This window comes from Giraffa tippelskirchi, chromosome 12 (genome assembly GCF_054371585.1).
Source record: "Giraffa tippelskirchi isolate mGirTip1 chromosome 12, T2T-mGirTip1v1.2.pri, whole genome shotgun sequence".
Taxonomy (NCBI): Eukaryota; Metazoa; Chordata; class Mammalia; order Artiodactyla; family Giraffidae; genus Giraffa; species Giraffa tippelskirchi.
In genome coordinates this window covers 5,163,367-5,184,761 of record NC_137286.1, presented here as the reverse complement: position 1 = coordinate 5,184,761, position 21,395 = coordinate 5,163,367, and the positions used below count along the sequence as shown (strand labels likewise).

The following is a 21,395-nucleotide window of genomic DNA, read 5'->3' as shown; positions in this document are numbered from 1 at the left end:
AGCACATTATGCCTGAAATTCCTTTCTCCATTCAATCACTTCTCCCCTGAAAGCAGAGCTGTGAGTCTCTTCCATGTACCTCCATGGAAACGTTGACCCAGGAGCTCCTCTCCACTCCCCGGGTCTGTGAAGACTCAGAAGCCATCACCTCACCCAGCAGCCCTTCCATACGGAGTTGGACACTCTGGCAACCAGCGAGTTCCCCTGTGTCAAGTGGCAGCTGGCCTCCGTTTCAGGAAGGGACAAAGCCAGCCTCCATCCTTTGTGGCTGAGGGTGACGCTTAACATTTTCTCTTGCTCTGCAGTGAACAGAGTATCTGCCAAGCCCGGGCTTCCGTGATGGTCTACGATGACACCAGTAAGAAATGGGTACCAATCAAACCTGGCCAGCAGGGCTTCAGCCGGATCAACATCTACCACAACACGGCCAACAACACCTTCAGAGTCGTCGGAGTCAAGCTTCAGGATCAGCAGGTAAGTGCTGGAGGGACAGGCCATGCCCATGAGCCTATGCCACACACATGCGCGCACACATGCACATGCACACACGTGCATGCACACACACACATGTTACATGGTGACATGGTGGAGAGAGGTCAGAACAGCACGGTCACGATTTGGTCAGGGGTCTGGGTTCAAAGTCCTGACTACATATTTTCGTGCTCCAGGGTGTAAGACCCTGAGCACACTGTCTTTTGTCAGCTTCATTTTCCACATCTGTCTTACAGAGACAGTAATCCATACCGTGCCGCCCTCATTGTATTGTATCATATTGGAATAAAAATAAAATAATAGATGTGAAACAGTTTTTAAAAATGTATTGTACACGTGTTAGTATTATTCTCTGCCTTGTTATTGTTCAGTTGCTAAATTATGTCTGACTCTTTGAGACCCCATGGACTGCAGCATGCCAGGCTCCTCTGTCCTCCACTATCTCGCAGAATTTGCTCAGATTCATGTCCTTTGAGTTGGTGATGCCATCCAACCATCTTATCCTCTGCCACCCTCTTCTCCTTTTGCCTTCAGTCTTTCGCAGCATCAGTGTGTTTTCCAATGAGTTGGCTCTTCGCATCATGTGGCCACAGTATTGGAGCTTCAGCTTCAACATCAGTCCTTCCAGTGAATAGTCAGGGTTGTAGCAAATAAAACAAAATCATTCTCTGCTTACATACCTATAAATATTGGCTTGGCCAGAAAGTTTGTTCAGATTTTCCTGTGACATCTTATAGAAAAGATGTTATGGAAAAACCCAAATGAACTTTTTGGCCAAACCAATACTATAGCTGTGAAGATTTTTGGTCCACCAACCCCCTGAGTCTTACTTTGGAAGGTAAGAAGGTGCTTAAATCTTCAAGATGATTTGAAGATTCTGGGATCATTTATCTCCTTAGTAGTGCATCCTGGACAAATCAGATGAGAGAGTTTGTGAGTGTACCTGCTAAGTACCTGTGCAAATAAATACAAGGTAAGTCCGCCTGTGCCAGGGGTAGTCGTGAACATATAACTCGACAGAATGATCTGACGTGACATGGACTGAAATAGAGACATAGACAAAGGGCTCGTGTGGCTTCACCACAGTGACTTTGGTCAGGGCTTCAGCTTTCTTCTTAGAGATTGACGAGGACATTCTCAGCAGCGAAATTAACAGACCTGTAGTTTAGCATTTATGAAAACCTCTGCCTTAAATAACGTCTTCTGGCAGCCCGTGTCGGTCAGTCCTTGGCTGAGCTGAGTAGCAGGTTAGCTGCTATCTCTGCAAGAATCATCATGTTCGCAAATAGAAAAGAGAACAGAAACCAAGACTCTATTTTTAAAGTGTGTTGCCTGTTGAATGGGTTTCTGCTTTGGCCAGAACAGTCCAATTGAATTCCAGATTCTTGTGGCTGAAGAGCGGAGCCTCACTTCAGAACCCCCAGTCCGAGGGAGTCGTCTGACCTGACGCCCTGAGCACCTCCAGGTCAATCTCCCTCCCTTGGGGTTGAGCCTTCCTGGCAGGAAGGCTATTCTAGGAAGCTTCTAGAAGCCGTTTCCCTGTTCTTCTAGTACAATGATTCTTGCCCTGCCTTTTAGAGGCACACTGCACCACACACTGCAGGGACGTACGACACCTTTAGCCCCAGCTGCAGTGACAACCAAAACATCTCACACGTTTCCCTAACGCCTCTGGGTGGGGGCCTACAAGGCACTTCCACCCTGGTGCTCACTTTCGATACACAGCCCGTACGTAACCTCGTGCAGTTCCTGAATCACAGTGGGTGTTCCTTGCATGGTTGCTGCTTTTACTAGTACAAGTTTTCCATTCCCTTCATGCCTCTTGGTTGCCCTGCAGGGCACACTAGGAAGATACCGTGGTATGTGGGAAGGGCTCAGGACTAGAGAACCAGATTCCCTGAAACCAGCGTAAACCTTGTTCTCAGGAGCCTCAGCCTCCTTCAGAGGAAAGCACATAATTGGGGCTCATTTGGGAGGAGGCCTTTCCTGCATCTGCGGGGGTGCAAGCAGGCAGCGATCTCCCAGGAAAATTCAGAGAGACTCTGTTGCCTCTAACTTAGCAATCTTCTCAGCCCGACAGAGGAGTTAGCAACACAGCCTTCCACTTGGAATTACACATTGAGGAAATAGGCTCCTGGAACATGGTTGCAACTCTGCCTGGGTGGCTGGAGCATGTTCGTCAGAAACGCAAAAGAGATTCTTAGTAAACCAAGGTATTAGAGAGAGTGGGAGGAAACCTGGTCTGTAATAACCTTTATGGACCCAGGAGAAAAAGCTGATTTTCCTCAGGTCTGTTTTCCAGCCAATATGGATTATAAGGTCAAGCATCTTAAGAGAAACAGAGATTCCTGGTCTTATACCCAGATAGGGATATCTTATATGTTTAATGCTCTTTATGGCTCACGGAGCACTCTTCATGTCTATTATTTCATTCCCCCAATAACGCCAAAAGGATAATGCTGTAAGAATTCTCGCCCCCATTTTGCTAAAATAGGTGGACATAAAACCAGGTGAATATGTGTGGGGAAAAGAACTGGTAAGTTACAGTATCATTAGCCAAGGTCTAACCTGAGTCTCACATAGAAATGGAGAAACCAAAAGATGCTTAGGTGAGAATGATGTTTTGCTATGTCCACTGGAAATGTTAGCTACCAAATGTAGTTCCCAGGCTACGTTAATAGAAGTAGAAGTGCGGACGCAGGGAGGTTATAGTCCTGCTCTGCTCCACACTGGTCATACTTCACCATGAACGTTAGGACCAGATCTGAGTGTCACATGGCATCTCCAACGAGTGCAGCACCCAAACTGGTGAGAAATCTGAAAGCAGCACTAATATGTGGAACAGTTGAAGAAGTAGTAAGAAATACATACTTGGAGGAGAGAAAAACTGACAGGGGCATGAACACAGTTTTCAAATATCTGAAGGGCTCCTTCTCCATATGGAAGGGAAATCTTACTTTTTCTGTGAAGCCCAGAGAACAGAACTAGGAATACTGCATGGATACTACAATCAAGATTTAAACTCCATAAAAGAAAGAACTGTTTTACAAGCGTCCTATGGAAGAGTATATTGCTTTGTGAGCCGACAAGGCAGCTGGCCATTTGGTAAGCGTCCTGGGAAGGACATCCTGTCACTGGGTAGAGATTTGGATGTGGTGAGACCTCACATGAGGCCTTGGCCAGCCTATAGACCCTGCAGGTTTCAGACCCAGATGAATTCATGGGTCAGGAAGACTGTTGCCCACCATCAGCTTCTTTCTCTATAAAGGGCTCTTGACTATTCTTATTCAGAGGCCTCAGAAACATGTTAGACAGTATTTGGAGTTTCAAGGCCTTCCTTGAAGAGAACAGGAAATCATTCCCACTTGTTGCTACACTCCTCAAAATAAAACATGTGCTAATGTAATTGTGGACTCTTCCACACACACACACAAAAGTGACCTTTTAAAATAAGTTTAACCTTCAGCACTTGTCTAGATTAGTCCTGCCAAAGCTTGGAGAATTAGTTTTAAAATAAAGCATGTAAGGACATAGGTTGAAAAGTAACAGAGGGAAAAAACATAAAGCTTACAGACACTGACCAAAGAAAATGGTGTGACTGTATTAATATTATACAGAATAGACTTCAAGGCAAGAAGTGTTACTGAAAATAAAGGACCTATTTAATGATAAAAAGGATCAATTGAAAAGAAAAATATAGCTATCTTAAATTTATAGGCTCTAATATATCTTCAAACTATATAAAGCAAAAATGGACAGTTCTAAAGGAAGAAATAGAAGAATCCAGAAGCCTTGTTGGCGATTCTAAGGACACCTGCAAGAAACTGAATAAGCAGGCAAAAATTAGCAGACATAGAAAATTTGAAGAGCATTATTGACCAACTTGACCTAATTTACATTTATAGAAACTATAAGCAGTCACAGTAGAATATGTAATCTTTTCAAGTGCACATTGAGCATTAACCAAAATAGACGACATTCTAGGCCACAAAGCCAATCTCAACACGTGTAATAGGATTAAAATCATACAGAGGTTTTCCTTGATCACAGAGGAATTAGGCAGTATACTATTAAATAATCCATGATACCAAAAGAAAAAAGAACTCACAATATAAATTAAAAAGTATTTTGAACAGAACAATAGTGAAAATGCAATGTAGCAAAACTTGTGGGATGAAACTGCATATATGGAAATGTATAGTTGGAAATGCATATTTTGGAAAAAGAATGAAAAGTCAATGACCCAAGCTTCTATATCGAGAAGCTAGAGAAAAAAAAAACAAAACATAAACCAGCAAAAATAGAAAAATTAAAGCCTAAAATTTAATGAAGTAGAAAGCAGATACACAATAGAGAAAAAGTAAAACATTTTTGTTTTTATTTTTTAAAAATAGTCTAGGTAGATCTCCATGTATATGGCCACATGATTTACAACAAAGGTACCATTGTACTTCATGAGCTAAAGATGCTCTTTTCAACAGATGATACCAGAACAATCAGATATCAATACAAAAAAAAAACTTTACCCTTAGCTCATGCTGTACCCCCAAATTAATTCAAAGTCAACCTAAATATGAAAAGTGAATCAGTCAAGTGTCTACAAGAAGATTCATGAAAATATCTTCATCATATTGAGGGGAAAATACAGGAAAGCATCTTTATAACCTGGAACAGGACACAAAAATCATTAACTGTAAAAAAAAAAAAAAAAATGAAGTTGAGCTTCTTTAAAGTTAAGGAATTTTCTTTATTAAAAGGCACCAATAAAAGAGTGAAAAGGCAAGGTGCAGACTGGGAGAAGGTGTGTGTGTGTGTGAATATGACAAGGGACTCATGAAGAACATATACAGAACTCCTACAACCTAAAATGAAAAAGGCAGACAGCCTCTTAAAAATGAGCAAAAAGACTTGAACAAGAGTTTCACAGAAGAAAAGACAACAGTGGAAACAAGACATGGCAAATGAGCACACGAAAGTTGTTCCACATCACTATTCGTAAGGGAAATACAAAGGAAAACTGCCGAGTGCTTACACACCAAGCAGACTAAAACTTAAAGGCTGAAATTGAAAGGATGCCACATGTTGGTGAGGATGCAGGGCAGCTGGAGTCCCGTTCACGCTGTTGGAGGTGTCAGTCGGTACAGCCTCTTTGAAGAATGCTTTGCCAAATCCTAGTAAAACTCAGTATACACCTACCCTGTAACCTACTCTTGGGTACATACCCAAGAGAAATGAGCACCTGTGTGCACTAAAAGACCTATGTGAAAATATTCACAGCAGTTTTATTCCTGATAGCCAACAGCTAGAAACGATGAGAAAGTCCATCAACAGGAGAATGGATAAGTTATTTATGGTATATCAAAAAATAGAATGTTATTAGCAATCAAAAAAAACTGAATTCTTATAAATGCAATGACACAGGTGAATCTCACAGATACCATATTGAGTGAAAGAACGTTGAAATAAGAGTGCGTGCTGTGTGGGTCCACTTCTGTGTTGTCCACGAACAGGAGGAAGTAACTAATGGGGCACTCAGAAATGTGGGCGCCTCTGGGGAGGAGCGTGTTAAACGAAACTGGTCCACACCCCAGGTGGACTTGCAGTAATGCCGTGCTGTAAGGAGAGTGGACAAAGGAATGGAGCCACTGAGTAGGCACAGAGCTTTTAACTTCAGCCCATGAGGTCTGTCTGTCAGTTAATGAACACTGACCACTTCTCAACAGATGGTCAAGTGACATATCGGCCATGTGTGTCATCCACACATATGTCCAAAACACACTGCATGGACTCTCCTTCTTTAGAAGGCAGTTGAGATTAGATCTTTTCAAATAGAAAATACCAGATGTTTCAATGATCATGTCCATTGATCCAGAAGTTCTGCTTATAGGCATGTTCACACTGATATATGCACAAGGATATTCAGTCTAGCATAATTTGTAATATTTTATTTTATATATGAAGAAGCTAATGTCAGTAACTTTCCCGAGGTTATTCAACTGCAGAGTAATAAGGCCAGCATTTTAATCCTGAGCCATTTGACTCAGCACCCCTGCCTAGTAATTGTACCTACTACGGTGGTTGTGTTCAAAACAATCACAGACCCTTGTGGGCTGTGTCTGGCTAGCAGATACATCACGAGGTGAGCGTCCTTTAGACCCTGTGCTCTAGGTGTAGGGGCCTCCCTTGTGCCTTAGACAGTGAAGAATCTGCCTGCAATACAGGAGATCCGGATTCGGTCCCTGGGCTGAGAAGATCCCTGGAGAAGAAAATGGCTACCCTCTCCAGTATTCTTGCCTGGAGACCTCCATAGACAGAGGAGGCTGGCAGGCTACGGTCCTGGGTCGCAAAGAGCCGGTCACGATTGAGCAACTATTGCTTCACTTCACTTCCAGGAATAGATGGGACAGAGTCGGCAACCCAAGAGGTGCAGTCAGAGGAAAGGCCAGCCATATGCCTCAGAGAACCCCGAGAACTTCTAGAGCGGCTTTATCACTCTCTCCCAGTCTAATATTGAAAGTCTCTAAAAATAGAGCATTGATTTCTAAGACTTTAGGAAGTTAGAGCTAAGACCAAAGAAGGAATTATAAGAAGAAAGATTTCAACTCATTATGCTGGCAGTCAGAAGCAGCAGACAGTCCTAGGTTACAAGCTTGGCTTCTAAATTCAGTTCTCCTGTTACATGCCGTGTAATTTGGACAAGTCACTCATTCTCCCTGGGCCTCAGTTTTCCCGCCTGTAAAAAGGGAGGATTGAATTAGATATTCTGTCTGGTCTCTGAGTTCCTTAAGCCAGTACTTTGGGCCACACTCTTCCTGTATTCTGGATAGGCATCCACCACCCCCAGTTCCCCTGCCACTAAGTCCCCTCCAAGAACATAGCCAACCAGAGATTTCAAACCATAGGATTCTTTTTTTTTTTTTTTTCCATAGTAAGTGTTTTTTTTTTTTTTTTTTTTTTTTTTTTTTTATAAATTTATTTATTTTACTTGGGGGCTAATTACTTTACAATATTGTAATAGTTTTTGCCATACATTGACAAGAATCAGCAAACCATAGGATTCTAAATCTCACTTCTGCACGTCCTCCCCTTGCGTACCTGATACAGTAAAGAGTTTTTTTTATCTGCTTCAGTATCCCTCAGCCATTCTTGATACGATGTGGTTTCCAGACCTCCTTCCATTTAAAACATGGCCCTCTGTGTCCACTAACGGTGCAGCACCAAAGCCACTTGAACACAGGCTTTCTGGGATGGACTTACCCACAGTAGAAAGGGAGAGGGTCTGATCTCCCTCACGCTGGTCACTGCACTGCGATTAATGTGCCCACTGAAGAGCCGTGTTAACCACAAGTCACTGTGCTTCTTATCACACGTGTAACCACAAAACCTCCAGCCCTTTTTCTAATGATCTAAAGCTGAATCCAGAGAGAGAACCACCCCAGGAACCTGGGTATAGATGTTGGCCCACACTGCACTGTCAGTATGTAACAACTAAGTTATGAAACAGTTGTGTTTCCTTAGCTAATTTAGTACACGTGCTTCTCTCGCACCCTCTCTCTGTCTCTCTCTCTTCCCTGTAGGACAACCCAACCTACCTTCCACCTGACTAAGGCTTAGAGAAAAACGGTATTGCCCACTGTCCTCTGGCCTTGCTATATCCAGCAGCGCGGCAGGGTGGAGCAGTAAACCAGAGCTCTTGTCTTAGTGCCCCAGCAGCACGCAGGGTGTCCCTTCGCATCTCTGAATCTTTTCCTGAGCTCACCTTCCTGACCAGAGGCAGGCTTCCCTTGTAGGTTAGCAAGTGAAGAATCCGCCTGCAATTCGGGCAACCTGGGTTCGACCCCTGGGTTGGGAAGATCCCCTGGAGAAAGGAGAGGCTACCCACTCCAATATTCTGGCCTGGAGAATTCTGCAAAGAGTTGGAGCATGACTGAGTGACAGTAGACTATTACCTCCAATTTCAGATCACAAAACCCTGGAGCCTCAAAGCCAGAGGAGAGCTGAGAGGCCATCTCATACCCCTCCTAAAGCAGAATCCTTTCCATCGTATCACTGACAGTGGGCCATCCAGCCTCATCCAGACGCCACTTGCATATTTCCATCTCTAAGGACTGAACATTTCTCAGTTAACACTTGCTGACAGCTTGCTGTGTGGTAGCAGCTGTGTTAAGAGGCTTCATGTGCTTAATTTCCCCCCCATTTCCTACCGCCCCCCTCTGGCAACCATCCTTCTGTTCTCTGTATCCATGAGAACATACGAGATAGAACGTATGGTATTTGTCTTTCTCTGTCTGACTTCTTTTGCTTAGCATAATGCCCTTGAGATCCATCCATGTTGTCATAAATGGTGAGATTTCGTTCTTTTTATGGCTAAATAATATTCCATTGTGTATACAGTATACCACAGTTTCCGCTATCTACCCATACATCAGCGGACACTGGGATTATTTCCGTGTCTTGGCTGTTTTAAATGCTGCTCCTGTGAACTTGGGGGTGCATATGTGTTTTTGACTTGATGGTGGTGGTTTGGTCACTAAGTCGTATCCGACTCTTGTGACTCCATGGATTGTAGCCGCCAGGCTCCTCTGTCCATGGGATTTCCCAGGAGAGAATAGTATTTTCATTTTCTTGGGGTAAATACCCAAAAGTGAAATTGCAGGATCGTGTGATAGTTCTGTTTTTAACTTTTTGAGGAACCTCTGTGCTGTCTTCTAATAGTGGTTGTACCAATTTGCATTCCTACCACCAGTGCACAAGGGGTCCTTTTTCTCCACATCCTTGCCAACACTTTTTCTTATCTTTTAGATAATAGCCATTCTGACATGTGTGAGATGATAACCCCTTGTGGTTTTCTATTTCCCTGATCACTAATAACGTTTAACATCTTTTTATGTGTCTGTTAGCCATATTAGTCCCTTATCAGATACATGATTTGCAGTCACTTTCTCCCACTCAGCAGATTGCCTTTTCATTCTGTGGATGGTTTCCTTTGCGTGTAGCTTTTTAGTTTGATGTAGTCCCACTTGTTTTGCTTTGCTTTTGTTGCTCTTGTTTTTGGTATCAGATTCAAAAAAATCACCACCAAGACCTGTGTCAAGGAGCTTATCACTTAGATTCTCTTCTAGGAGCTTTATGATTTCAGATCACAAGAATATGGAGATTAAACAACATGCTGCTAAAATGGATTGAAGGACAGATCAAGAGAGAGACTTTTAAATGCCTGGACACAAGCAGAAATGGGAGTATAACCTCACAGAACTTGTGAGATGCAGCAGAGGCAGTTCTTAATGCTACTGCTAAGTTCATAGCAGTAAAGGCCTGCCTCAAGAAGCAAGCAAAGTCTCAAACAGCCTAGCTCGACACTCAGGGCACTGGGAAGAGATGAGCAAAACAAGCCCAGAGTTAGTAGAATGAAGGAAGTGACGATGATTAGAGCAGAAATAGGGACGAAGAAGACAATAGAGAAGAGCAGTGAAACTAAGAACTGGTTCTTTGAAAAGATCAGCAAAGCTGACAAGCCTTTGGCCAGACTCACCAGGGGAAAAAGAGGACTCTGGGCTCAGCTTAAAATGTCCATATTTACTCAAAGTAGTCAAGAAACTCAATGCAATCCTTATCAGAATTCCAATGGCATTTTTCAGAGGACTAGCACAGTAATACTAAAATTTGTAGGGAACCACAAAAGACCCCCATGGCAAAAGCGATCTTGAGAAAGAACAACAAAGCTGGAGGCATCACACGCCCTCATTTCAAACTATATTACAGAGCTGTAGTAATTTATAAACAGCATGGGATTGTCATAAAAGCAGAAATGAGTGGAACAGAGTAGAGAACCCAGTCATAAACCCACGCAGATATGGTTTATTAGTTTATGACAAAAGGAGTCAAGAACATACAGTGGGGAAAGGGCATCCTGTTCAATAAACGGTGCTGAGAAATCTGAATAGTGACATGGGAAAGAGTGAGGAGTCATCCTTTTAACTAACAACTCTTTGGTTAATGCATCCTAGACACTATGCAGAGAGCTACGGAAGCATAAATACGAATTAGAAGACTCGCCCTTAAGAATGTTTCTATCTAGAAGTCTTGGTGAGATATGTGTCACACCGTGACCTTTGCAGTAACCCCATTAGGTCGGTCGAGCCAGGATGACTATCCCCGTTTCACAGTTGGAGAAGCTGAGCCCTGGGCTGCTGCCTGGGGTGACAGGGCCAAGACCTGGGAACCCGACTCCCAGCTCAGGCCGTGACCACACAGCTCTATCAGTTAAATGAAATAGCTGGTTTTCAGAGCCTCGCTGTTGCGCTGATCGTGTTGAAGAGCTGCCTGACCGAGCTCCCCTTTCTCCTGATGCATCCCCGTCCCCCTGTCCCCTTGCAGCCCCAGGAACACGGTGTCCTTGCCCCGCAGCAGCTCCCTCCAGCCCACTTACCTTTTATTTATTTACACGTATTTCTCTCTTTTCCCTTTCAGGTTGTGATCAATTATTCAATCGTGAAAGGGCTGAAGTACAATCAGGCAACGCCAACCTTCCACCAGTGGCGAGATGCCCGCCAGGTCTACGGTTTAAACTTTGCAAGTAAGGAAGAGGCGACCACGTTCTCCAACGCCATGCTGTTTGCCCTGAACATCATGAATTCCCAGGAAGGCGGTAAGTGGGGCTTTGTCTGGCCTGGCGCCCAGACCCTCCCTCCTCTCCCTCTGCCCTCCCATGGCTCTGGCTCCCGGGGTGTCCTCAACTGCAGCTGCGCTGAGCTGACGTCTGGTGGATTTGCAGAGAAAACTACTGCCTGACTCTAGATACAAAGTGCTGTTAACAGTTTGAACGAGATGAGAGACATTTACATCGTTTCTGCCCTTTGTGAGCTGGAGATAGTTGTCCTGTGTGCCTGAAACTGGGTATCCAGGTGTGTTTTACCTTTGTCATCCTGCTTCCGCATTCTCAACACATATTTGGCAGAGATTGGAGGGAACAAGCGAAAATGTATTCTTGGATCAGTTATTCCTATGTTTAACACTCTTTTACTGAGCACTTCCTGCGTGTTGGAAACTCTCTGGGCAAAATAGGTCAGAAGTGAATCGATGGAGCCCGTTGACTCACGGCATTTGGTATCCAGGAGAAGATGGATGGACCCGTGAACCGCTAGCTATAACATGTTGCGATAAGGGTGCTTATAAGGTGTGAGCAGGGCAGGGGCTTCAGGAGCATGGAAAGACAAAGAAGGGACCGCCCAGCTGGGCTTCCAGCGATGGTGACATTTGAGCTAGAGTTTTGACGGGCAGGGAGCTCACGAGATGGGTGAGTGGGCATCTCAGGCAGAGGGAACGGCAGATACAAAGGCTCCTGGGCCTGAAAGCCCAGCCTGTGCGGGGAGGAGAGTGTGCAGTGTCTCTGGGGCCCGTGGTGCCAAAGGAAGGAGGCTGGACGTGGTATTGGAAGGTGGCAGCGGTTGCACAGGGAGAGGCTCTAGCCAACCTAGGAGACTTGGGGTGTAGACGGTGGGGCGGGGGTGGAGAGTGGGGCGAGCAGGAGCATCTGCAGGGCCGGTAAAGCAGAGAAGCAGAAACACACGTGGCTCTTCTGGGCAACCTGTAGCCTCAGCTTCCGCAGGAGGACGGGGCCCTCCAGGGTGTCGGTGTCTTGGAGGCCAGAGACGTCCAGCGCTTGGCTGGAGAATTCACCTCAGTGGGCATGGATGGCACTGTGGGGCTGGGCCCGGGGCGCCCTGCTGGCCTGAGTCCAGCACACGTCACTTCGTTTTTCTGTGCCTCAGTTTCTTTTCTGTAAGATGGGTGATAAGGGGTTGGTTTTATGTGTGTGTGCTCAGTCTCTTCAGTCGAGTCCGACTCTTTGTGACCCCAGGGACTGTAGCCCACCAGGCTCCTCTGTCCATGGGATTCTCCAGGCAAGAAAACTGGAGTGGGTTGCCATTTCCTCCTCCAGGGGGTCTTTCCGACTCAGGGATTGAACCCGCATCTCTGGCGTCTCCTGCATTGCAGGCAGATTCTTTACCCACTGAGCCACCTGGGAAGCCTGATTCTATGTTTAAATGAACTCAAATAAGTTAGTGGGCCACTTGATATGTGTTAATCACCCAGTATTACTATTCGTGAGTATTATTACTGTCATTGCCGCTGCTGCTGCTGCCAGAATTAGGGCAGGGAGTGGGAAGCCATGGTACTTAGAAGCTGCAGGGAGATGCCTTTTAAATAACTATTGTGCCTTACAGATCCAAGCTTTGGGACCTAACTTAAACCCTTGGAGAATTTTTTTTTTTTTTTTAAATAACGTTTTTAGAGTATGCTTCCTGTAGGTCATACGCAGAACCAGTACTTGTAGAGTTCTTTCCCCACCATGAAAAGACTGCAAGGTTTGTGGATTCTCTGCTGAGCACGGGGGCTGCGTGGTGAGGGACCACGGCGGTACTGAGTGATGAGTGCAGCGCCTGAAACATTGGAGGCCCCAAATAAATGTTTATTAAACCGTCTTTTTTCCACCCAACGGCCTTGAGCCTCAAGGTGGAGGGAGCTGAGTTTAAGGTTTCGGAGCTGAGTTTAAGGTTTCCGATCTGAGCGGCCTCACTTGCCCCAGGATGAGAGAGTGTAGCTTTATTTTATCTATATACATAGATACATCAAGGTGGGGAAAAGGTTTTCATTTAATCAGATGGCTGACTCAAAGCAACTACTAGTGACTTTATTAACTTCACAGTAGAATCACGAGGAAGTCAGCTAACCCGAGCCTCATTTTCAGATGAGACCTGTGAGCAGTGTGAAGAAATACCTGACTGCTGCCAGGCAGCCAGTCACCGTGGAACCCCGACCGCCCGCATCCCCTCCGGGTGGGACGCTGTCCTCGTCGGGGTGGGTGCGTGTCTGCTCTCGTTGACGGGGCCTGACCTGAGACTCTCGTCATGAGTATTTGTCCCTCCTGGCTCACTGGCCTTTGGAGGCAGAGAGCTGGGCCCACTGCTGACAAGAGCGTTTCCTTCCCCTGTGTGTGGCCTGCTGTACCTTACAGATACGTGAAGCGTGAGCTCCGTGAGCTTGTGCAGAGGCGTCTGTGGGACCCCGACAGAGACCACACCCCTCCACCCCTCCCAGTCCAACCAGGGCTTCAGCTTCTGTGACAACAGAGCCCCTTTACCTGTGTTTGAACTTCATGTAAATGGATCGTACAGTGCGGACGTTGGGGTCTGATTCTTGTCCTTGACCTCACGTCTGAGGCACCCAACCCTGGGCTCATGTGTGTCCGCGACCAGCCCTGTCCCTGTGGAGCACACTCTGGGTGTGGCTGTGCCTCCCCGCCCTGTCATCCAGCCCCTGGAGCCCGGGTAGGACCTGGGCAGCCTCCCCCGCAGCTGCCACTGGCCTCCCGCTGCAGATAATTGCGAAGTTTCTATCAAATGCCCTGCCTTGGGAAGTGCTGCTCCACCGTCCACGGTGGGAGCCGTTCGCAGTGCAGTGGACCCTTGAACAGCACAGCTCTGAACTGGGTATCTACTGACGCACGGCTTGTTTAACATGAGTACATCTCCAGCTCTACGTGATCTGCGGCTGATCATATCTGTGGGTGTGGAGCCGACTCTGCGGTTACATGCAGGTTCTCACCTCTGCAGACCAGAGCCCAACCCCCACGGTGCTCAGGGGTCAGCCGTGGTGAGAAAAGCGTATGCTTTGAGGCACTAAGGTCTTGTATCGAGTCTTCGCCCTGCCACCTGTGGCCCTGGGAAAATAAACCCTACTTCCTAGGGCTGACGTGAAGATTCAGTGTAAGTGTTTATAAAGCACTTAGCATGGAGTTCCTCGTATGTGATAAGAGTGTGAATAATACTGGTTCTTCCTTCAGTTCAGTTCAGTTGCGTCAAACTCTTTGCAACCCCATGAACCTCAGCACGCCAGGCCTCCCTGTCCATCACCAACTCCCGGAGTCCACCCAAACCCATGTCCATCGAGTCGGTGATGCCATCCAGCCATCTCATCCTCTGTCGTCCCCTTCTCCTCCTGCCCGCAATCCTTCCCAGCATCAGGGTCTTTTCCAATCGGTCAACTCTTCACATGAGGTGGCCAAAGTACTGGAGCTTCAGCTTCAACATCAGTCCTTCCAATGAACACCCAGGATTAATCTCTGTTAGGATGGACTGGTTGGATCTCCTTGCAGTCCAAGGGACTCTCAAGAGTCTTCACCGACACCACGGTTCAAAAGCATCAATTCTTCGGCGCTCAGCTTTCTTCACCATCCAACTCTCACATCCATACATGACTACTAGAAAAACCATAGCCTTGACTAGATGGACTTTTGTTGGCAAAGTAATGTCGCTGCTTTTAAATATGCTATCTAGGTTGGTCATAACCTTCCTTCCAAGGAGTAAGCGTCTTTTAACTTCATGGCTGCAGTCACCATCAGCAGTGATTTTAGAGCCCCAAAAAACAAAGTCTGACACTGTTTCCACTGTTTCCCCATCTATTTCCCATGAAGTGATGGGACCAGATGCCATGATCTTAGTTTTCTGAATGTTGAGCTTTAATCCAACTTTTTCACTCTCCTCTTTCATCTTTCATCAAGAGGCTCTTTAGTTCTTCTTCGCTTTCTGCCATAAGGGTGGTGTCATCTGCATATCTGAGGTTATTGATATTTCTCCCGACAATCTTGATTCCAGCTTGTGTTTCTTCCAGCCCAGCATTTCTCATGATGTACTCTGCATATAAGCAGGGTGACAATATACAGCCTTGACGTACTCCTTTTCCTATTTGGAACCAGTCTATTGGTCCATGTCCAGTTTTAACTGTTGCTTCCTGATCTGCGTACAGGTTTCTCAAGAGGCAGGTCAGGTGGTCTGGTATTCCCATCTCTTTAAGAATTTTCCACAGTTTGTTGTGATCCACACAGTCAAAGGCTTTGGCATTGTCAATAAAGCAGAAATAGATGTTCTTCTGGAACTCTCTTGCTTTTTCGATGATCCAGCAGATGTTGGCAATTTGATCTCTGGTTCCTCTGCCTTTTCTAAAACCAGCTTGAACATCTGGAAGTTCACGGTTCACATATTGCTGAAGCTTGGCTTGGAGAATTTTGAGCGTTACTTTACTAGCGTGTGAGATGAGTGCAAATGTGCGGTAGTTTGAGCATTCTTTGGCATTGCCTTTCTTTGGGATTGGAATGAAAACTGACCTTTTCCAGTCCTGTGGTCCTGTGGCCACTGCTGAGTTTTTCAGATTTGCTGGCATGTTGAGTGCAGCCCTTTCACAGCATCATCTTTCAGGATTTGAAATAGCTTAACTGGAATTCCATCACCCCCACTAGCTTTGTTCGTAGTGATGCTTCCTAAGGCCCACTTGACTTCACATTCCAGGATGTCTGGCTCTAGGTGAGTGATCACACCATCGTACTTATCTGGGTCGTGAAGATCTTTTTTGTACAGTTGTTCTGTGTATTCTTGCCACCTCTTCTTAATATCTTATGCTTCTGTTAGGTCCCTACCATTTCTGTCCTTTATTGAGCCCATCTTTGCATGAAATGTTCCCTTAGTGTCTCTAATTTTCTTGAAGAGATCTGTAGTCTTTCCCATTCTGTTGTTTTCCTCTATTTCTTTGCATTGATCACTGAGGAAGGCTTTCTTAGCTCTCCTTGCTATTCTTTGGAACTCTGCGTTCAGATGGGAATATCTTTCCTTTTTTCCTTGGCTTTTCGCTTTTCTTAACCCTCCAGTATTGCTGAATTTGCTTGTCTTATGGGCTGTACTGTGCCTCCAGGCCCACCTCAGCTTCCCTCCCCGCCTCAGTTTGTTCTCTGCGCAGACATCAGTTCGTGGTTAGGTTTAGGGTTACAACCCTGATAAAAGGCAACTGCTTCTGTATGCGTCCATGTGAGCCTGCTTCTGACCTTCAACAGGCCACTTCCCCGGGGGCCCCGGTCTCCCCATCTCTGTAAAGAGGAGTACAGACTCGGTCAAGATCTCTACAAGTTCTCGCGCTCGTGATTTAGGTTTTAGGTACACTGTCTGGACACAGTGCATGCCAGTTCACTCCTTACAGACGTGTCCCCGTGGCTGATGCTCAGAGCAGGGAAAGGCCAAAGAAGAACCTGAAATGGCGGAATGTCCCTCTCTACCTCCCGGGGGACCTAGCACCTCCGGGAGACAGGCTCCCTCATCACCTGCAGTCCTTGTTTATTACTGAAAAATAGAAAATGCTGACGAGCACATGAAAATTCCACATTTGGAGTTGTGTTCACAGGGGAGAGGTTGGGAGCAGATAGGCCGTCAGACCTCGGTTAGGACTCCCCCAGTCTCAGCTTCTCCGCCTGTAAAATGGGTGGCCAGGCTGGTCTCAGACACGATCCTGAGAAGTGAAGTTGCTCAGTCACGTGTGACTCTTCGCAACACCATGGACTATAGCCTACCAGGCTTCTCCATCCATGGCATTTTCCAGGCAAGAATACTGGAGTCGGTTGCCATTTCCTTCTCCAGGGGATCTTCCTGACCCAGAGATCAAACCCAGGTCTCCCGCATTGCAGGCAGACGCTTTACCCTCTGAGCCACCAGGGAAGCCCGCACATTTGTGCACAGCAAAGTGGGGTGCCTGGTGGCAGGAGTTGTGTAGACTGACTGGCCTGTCTCGAGCAGGAGGTGGCACCTTGGCGCCCCCAGGCTCAGGGTGAGAGAGGAGCGTCCTGAGGGCTTTGGCGCAGGCTGAGACGCAGGGGTGCCTCCTGGGGTTGGTGGCTGCTGCTGTTGGCGGGCGCGGCTTGGCGTCAGAGGCAGCTCTGTGTGCAGTTCGGGGTTGAGCACAGGGGCTCTCAAACGGGGTATGTTGTGGAGTTCCTGGGGCTCTTCAGAAAGGAAAGAAACCCCTAGGGGCATGGTGCACCTCCACGCTGGCTGAGTTTAAGCACGTCTCTCAGAACCTAGCGGTGCAGCCTTTTCTTACCTGGTTTGCTCGTGGTGACATCAGTAGTACCTTTCAAGCTGGTGATGGACGTTCTCCCAGTCTTTCCAATGTCCGTGTCCTTAACTGATGCCCAGCGTGGCGTCTTTCCCAGTGGGCAGGCACCCAGGCCAGGGCCTCTCCCGAAGAATGAGGCCCAGAGCCCTCTCCTCTCGTCTCCCACCTCTTAGCTTCCTGGAGTGGGGCTGGATCCTGCTTTTAGTAAACCTCTTTTCTTCTGAAAATTATCTTGAGTAAAAGAAATACTGAGTTGTCTTCCTCTCCTTCCTGCGGAGGCCGTGGGCACTTTCTATCCCCACCCCACCCCACCCCACCCCAAGGATCACTGGGGACACCCACTCCCTCCTGGCAGCTCTGCTGCTGGCGGCTCCCCATCCCCGCTCCTGCCTGCCCCCTGGCGGCCACTTCCCACGCGCCAGCCCTCCGGGACGTCCTCCCGCCCGCACCCACAGTGACTCAGCAGGGCGCCTTCCCCAGATCCCCGCCTGGCGTCCCTCCTGTCCCCACACATCCAGCCCCACCCGTCCTCTGGGAACCTTGCTCTGCAGACAAAGCTGTTTGCAGCCACTCCTCCCCCGCACGCCGTTGCGATAGGTGGCGCCACCTGCCGTGTCCTGTTGTCCCCAGCATGTGAGTCCAGTCTGCCTGGGAGGTCAGAAAGTGTCCTGTTTGTCTCCGACCCTCAAACCCAGCCCACTGCCTTAACGGACAGGCTCTGGCTACATCCACCAGGTTAGGTGAGCACACCCAGGGTCTTGCTGGTCTGGAGACCCCCCGGCTCACATGTGTTCTCTCGCTTTCCCTCCCCTCCCCTCCCCTCCCAGGTCCGCTTCCCGTTTGTTGACCTGCATTCGTGCACTTGGTTTGAGCCCGGATTGGTTCATCTAGACTGTGAGCCTGTTAAGGGCAGGAGCCCTGAAGCAGGGCCGGCGGGTCCCAGGTGTCCGGGGGAGGGTGAGCTTGTGACACCTGTCTGTCTGTCTGTCTGCCTGTCTGTACCCCACGTGCCCCTCCCGCCGCCACGCCATCCTCTGACGACCAAGATGCCGTCGCGGGACCAGCAGCCTATGGAAGCGGGCACGAGGCGAGGGGTGCTATCTGTGGTTGAGGACACGGCAAATGGAACTGTCTCACACAGAAATCGCACCCATCTCCTCGGCCCGCCTTGCACCACCCAGACGGACGGCGGAGCCATCTTCCCAGCCAGCAGCCACGTCCTCACCGCCCTCCAGCTGCTGGGGCCTGTGCATGCGCATCGGACGTGGAGTCAGATGGGGCTGGGTTCCGGCACTGCTTGTGCCGCAGGGTACCCTCGGGCAAGTCATTGGGCCTTCCCGAGACTCGGTTTGTCCATATGTGCAATGGGTTTGCCGCACCCACCTTGCAGGGCTGTTGTGAGGGTGGCGTGAGGTGGTGTTTGTGAAAGTTTCTTGTTACTTGAAAATCACTGTAACAGTTTGAAGTCACTCTTTATTCTTTTTTTAATATTGGAAAAGTTAACTAACCAATGTGTCAACGTCTGTAGTGATGCCTTGGGAGATACGAGGAGGCGGGGCAGCTTGGGCTGGGATGGTGAGTCAAGTCAAGGGTCTGAGGAGAGGCTCTGACCCCAGGGCCTCCCTCTGCACCAGGCAGGACTTCGTAGCCCTCGTGGGCCCCTCATGTCTGAGCCCCCAGTAGCGGCCTGCTACCACCATCACCTTCCTGTTAGGAATTCCTGGTTTGTGTGCAGCTCCCACCCTGGAGGAGGAGGACCCCTTCCACCAGCCCCAGGGTTGTCTCCCTAAGGCTAATGGAGGAGTTTCTTTGGGGCTTCCCATTTTCCATAGGTCTGGCCTGGGCACCACATGCCCAGTTGGGGCTTGAGCTTGAGAAGGGTCCCTCACAGGTGCCCGCCTGCCTAGTACTCGTTGAGTTGAGGTGTGGTGAGCAGCCTGTGGTCCACACAGGTGGCTGATACATGACACAGACTCCGGGGGCAGGGGACGAAGTGCCAGTCCCATGGCCCAAGCCCTGTCACACAAAGAGCCTGTGAAAACTTGAGCAAGCCATTTCATCACCCCAAGACTCAGTTTCCTCATGTTTAAAGTAGGCATAAAACCACCTACACAGTTGCTGTAAGACTCGAATTGTGGCATAGACGGAATGTGATTTGTAAGCTGTGAAACAGCCTAAGAATACAAATTGTCATGCTTGTTCGGGTATCACCCTTGTCCCAAGACATTCTCCTGGGTCTCAGCCCTCGCTGGGGCAGGAAGAAACCGTGACACCCCGGGGCCGGCCACCCCGTCTCACTGGGTCCCCACGGCAGCCTCTGGAGACTGTCAGGGACACCTTAGGAATTCTTGTCCCTGCCTCAAGGTTGAAGATTCATAGCAGTGACTCACCTGAGGCCACCCTCGTGAGTGACAGAGCCCACATCTCCAATTCAGAGTCCAAGCCTACGTCCAGGGGACCAAGTGGCCTGTCACAGAGACCCCAGTGGGCTGGTGGCCTCCGTGTTTTCTCAGTCATAACCCAGCTTGACTGTAGACTGATTATTTTTTTAGTATTTATTTGCCTGCACTGGGTCTTGGCCGCAGCGTGTGGAATCTTCCTTGGCAGCACACGGGCTTCTCTCTGGTTGCAGCACACAGGCTTAGTTGCCCCGTAGCATGTGGGATCTTAGTTCCTGGACCAGGGATCAAACCCACGTCTCCTGCATTGGAAGGCGGATTCTTGACCCTCTGGACTACGAGGGACGTCCCCGTGGGTTATTATGGACATTTAACCTAGCCCATCTTTATAGCCAGATACTTACATCTTCTGATATAAGTCAAAAACTAGATAGCATTTGTTTTCTTTTTTCTCACCTGGCATACTTAATACCTTCCCTAAAGAATGATGATTTCACAGGTCGGCGTTCTGCCAACTTTAGCTCACATCGGATGCGAGCCAGCTCAGATAGTTTAGTAAGTGACCATCCCAGGGACTCATGAACCCAAGTGTGGAACTTGGATGCAACCTGCAGCTCCTAGAGTGGACAGGGTATGAGCACTTGAGGCCCTGCCCCCTGCCCACCTGTCAGCTGCCTGCCTTCATTCATGATTTATTCATTCAGCAGACAACTGGGTTCTCACACCGGACACCTACTTGATTTACCTGCTTCTGCGCTTAGCCGAGATAGTCTGTTCTCCACACACAAGCAGATTGATGTTTGCACATCTTGGTCAGGCCGGGTCAGCCTTGCTCAGGACTCTCCAGGGACTTAAGAGTCTTACCCAGCATCAAATCCAAACCCTGGCCCAGCTGGGCCTCCCTGGCCCTGGCCACCTTGCTCAAGCACTTCTGCCCCACTCCCTCTCCCACGGACCTACTTCCGATCACAGGGGCCTCCTGGCCTCCACCCCGATTGTGCCACGTGCTTCTTTACCCTGCGGCCCCTCCGCCCGGACTGCTTTTCCCTCCGAGTAACCATGGCTCCTTCCCTGGTGCCTCTGCTCACGACACCCCATCAGGGAGGCAGCACCCCCAGACCTGCCCCATCAGCCCTTTCCTGCTGTGGTCTGCCTGTTACATGTTGCCTGTCTCCCCTCTCGAGAACCTGGGTCCAGGGCAGCCATTCGTGTCCACGGCTGCCTCCCCAGTGCCATGCACAAACGTGCGCAGTGACGTTTTTGTGATGGAAGAAGGACCAGGCATGTACTGGGCCTGTCCTATTCCGGGCTGTGCACCAGCGCCCAGAGGGGACTCCAGAGCTCAGTCAGGCGGGGAAGAGGGACTTGAAGGTACAGCATGGCCAGTGCTGGGACAGAGGGGGAAGAGGCCTGGCCTGGTGGGGACCTTTCTAGAGCTTAAAGGATGGATAGAAGTTTACCAGGTGGAGGAGAGAGGGCAGTTGAGAGAAGCTGCCCAGCAGAGGCACGGAGACCTGTTTGCATTGAGCTCACAAGAGCAGTTCCCATCCTGGTGGGCGTGGGGGG

General features: G+C 48.4%; 1 protein-coding gene across 7 annotated transcripts in view; it reads left to right on the top strand.

Annotated features, from left to right (window-relative positions):
• The window catches only part of EVL (Enah/Vasp-like), a 145,834-nt gene that overhangs the window by 95,752 nt on the left and 28,687 nt on the right, over nucleotides 1–21,395 (top strand). For all 7 annotated transcript variants that reach the window (XR_014071191.1, XM_081549737.1, XM_081549735.1 and 4 more), the window contains exons 2-3: nucleotides 306–474; nucleotides 10,963–11,140. Coding sequence is in view for 6 of the 7 variants with exons in the window: in XM_081549737.1 (XP_081405863.1) it covers nucleotides 306–474; nucleotides 10,963–11,140 (347 nt within the window). In the remaining variant the exon portion in view is untranslated. The remainder of the gene's footprint in view (nucleotides 1–305; nucleotides 475–10,962; nucleotides 11,141–21,395) is intronic.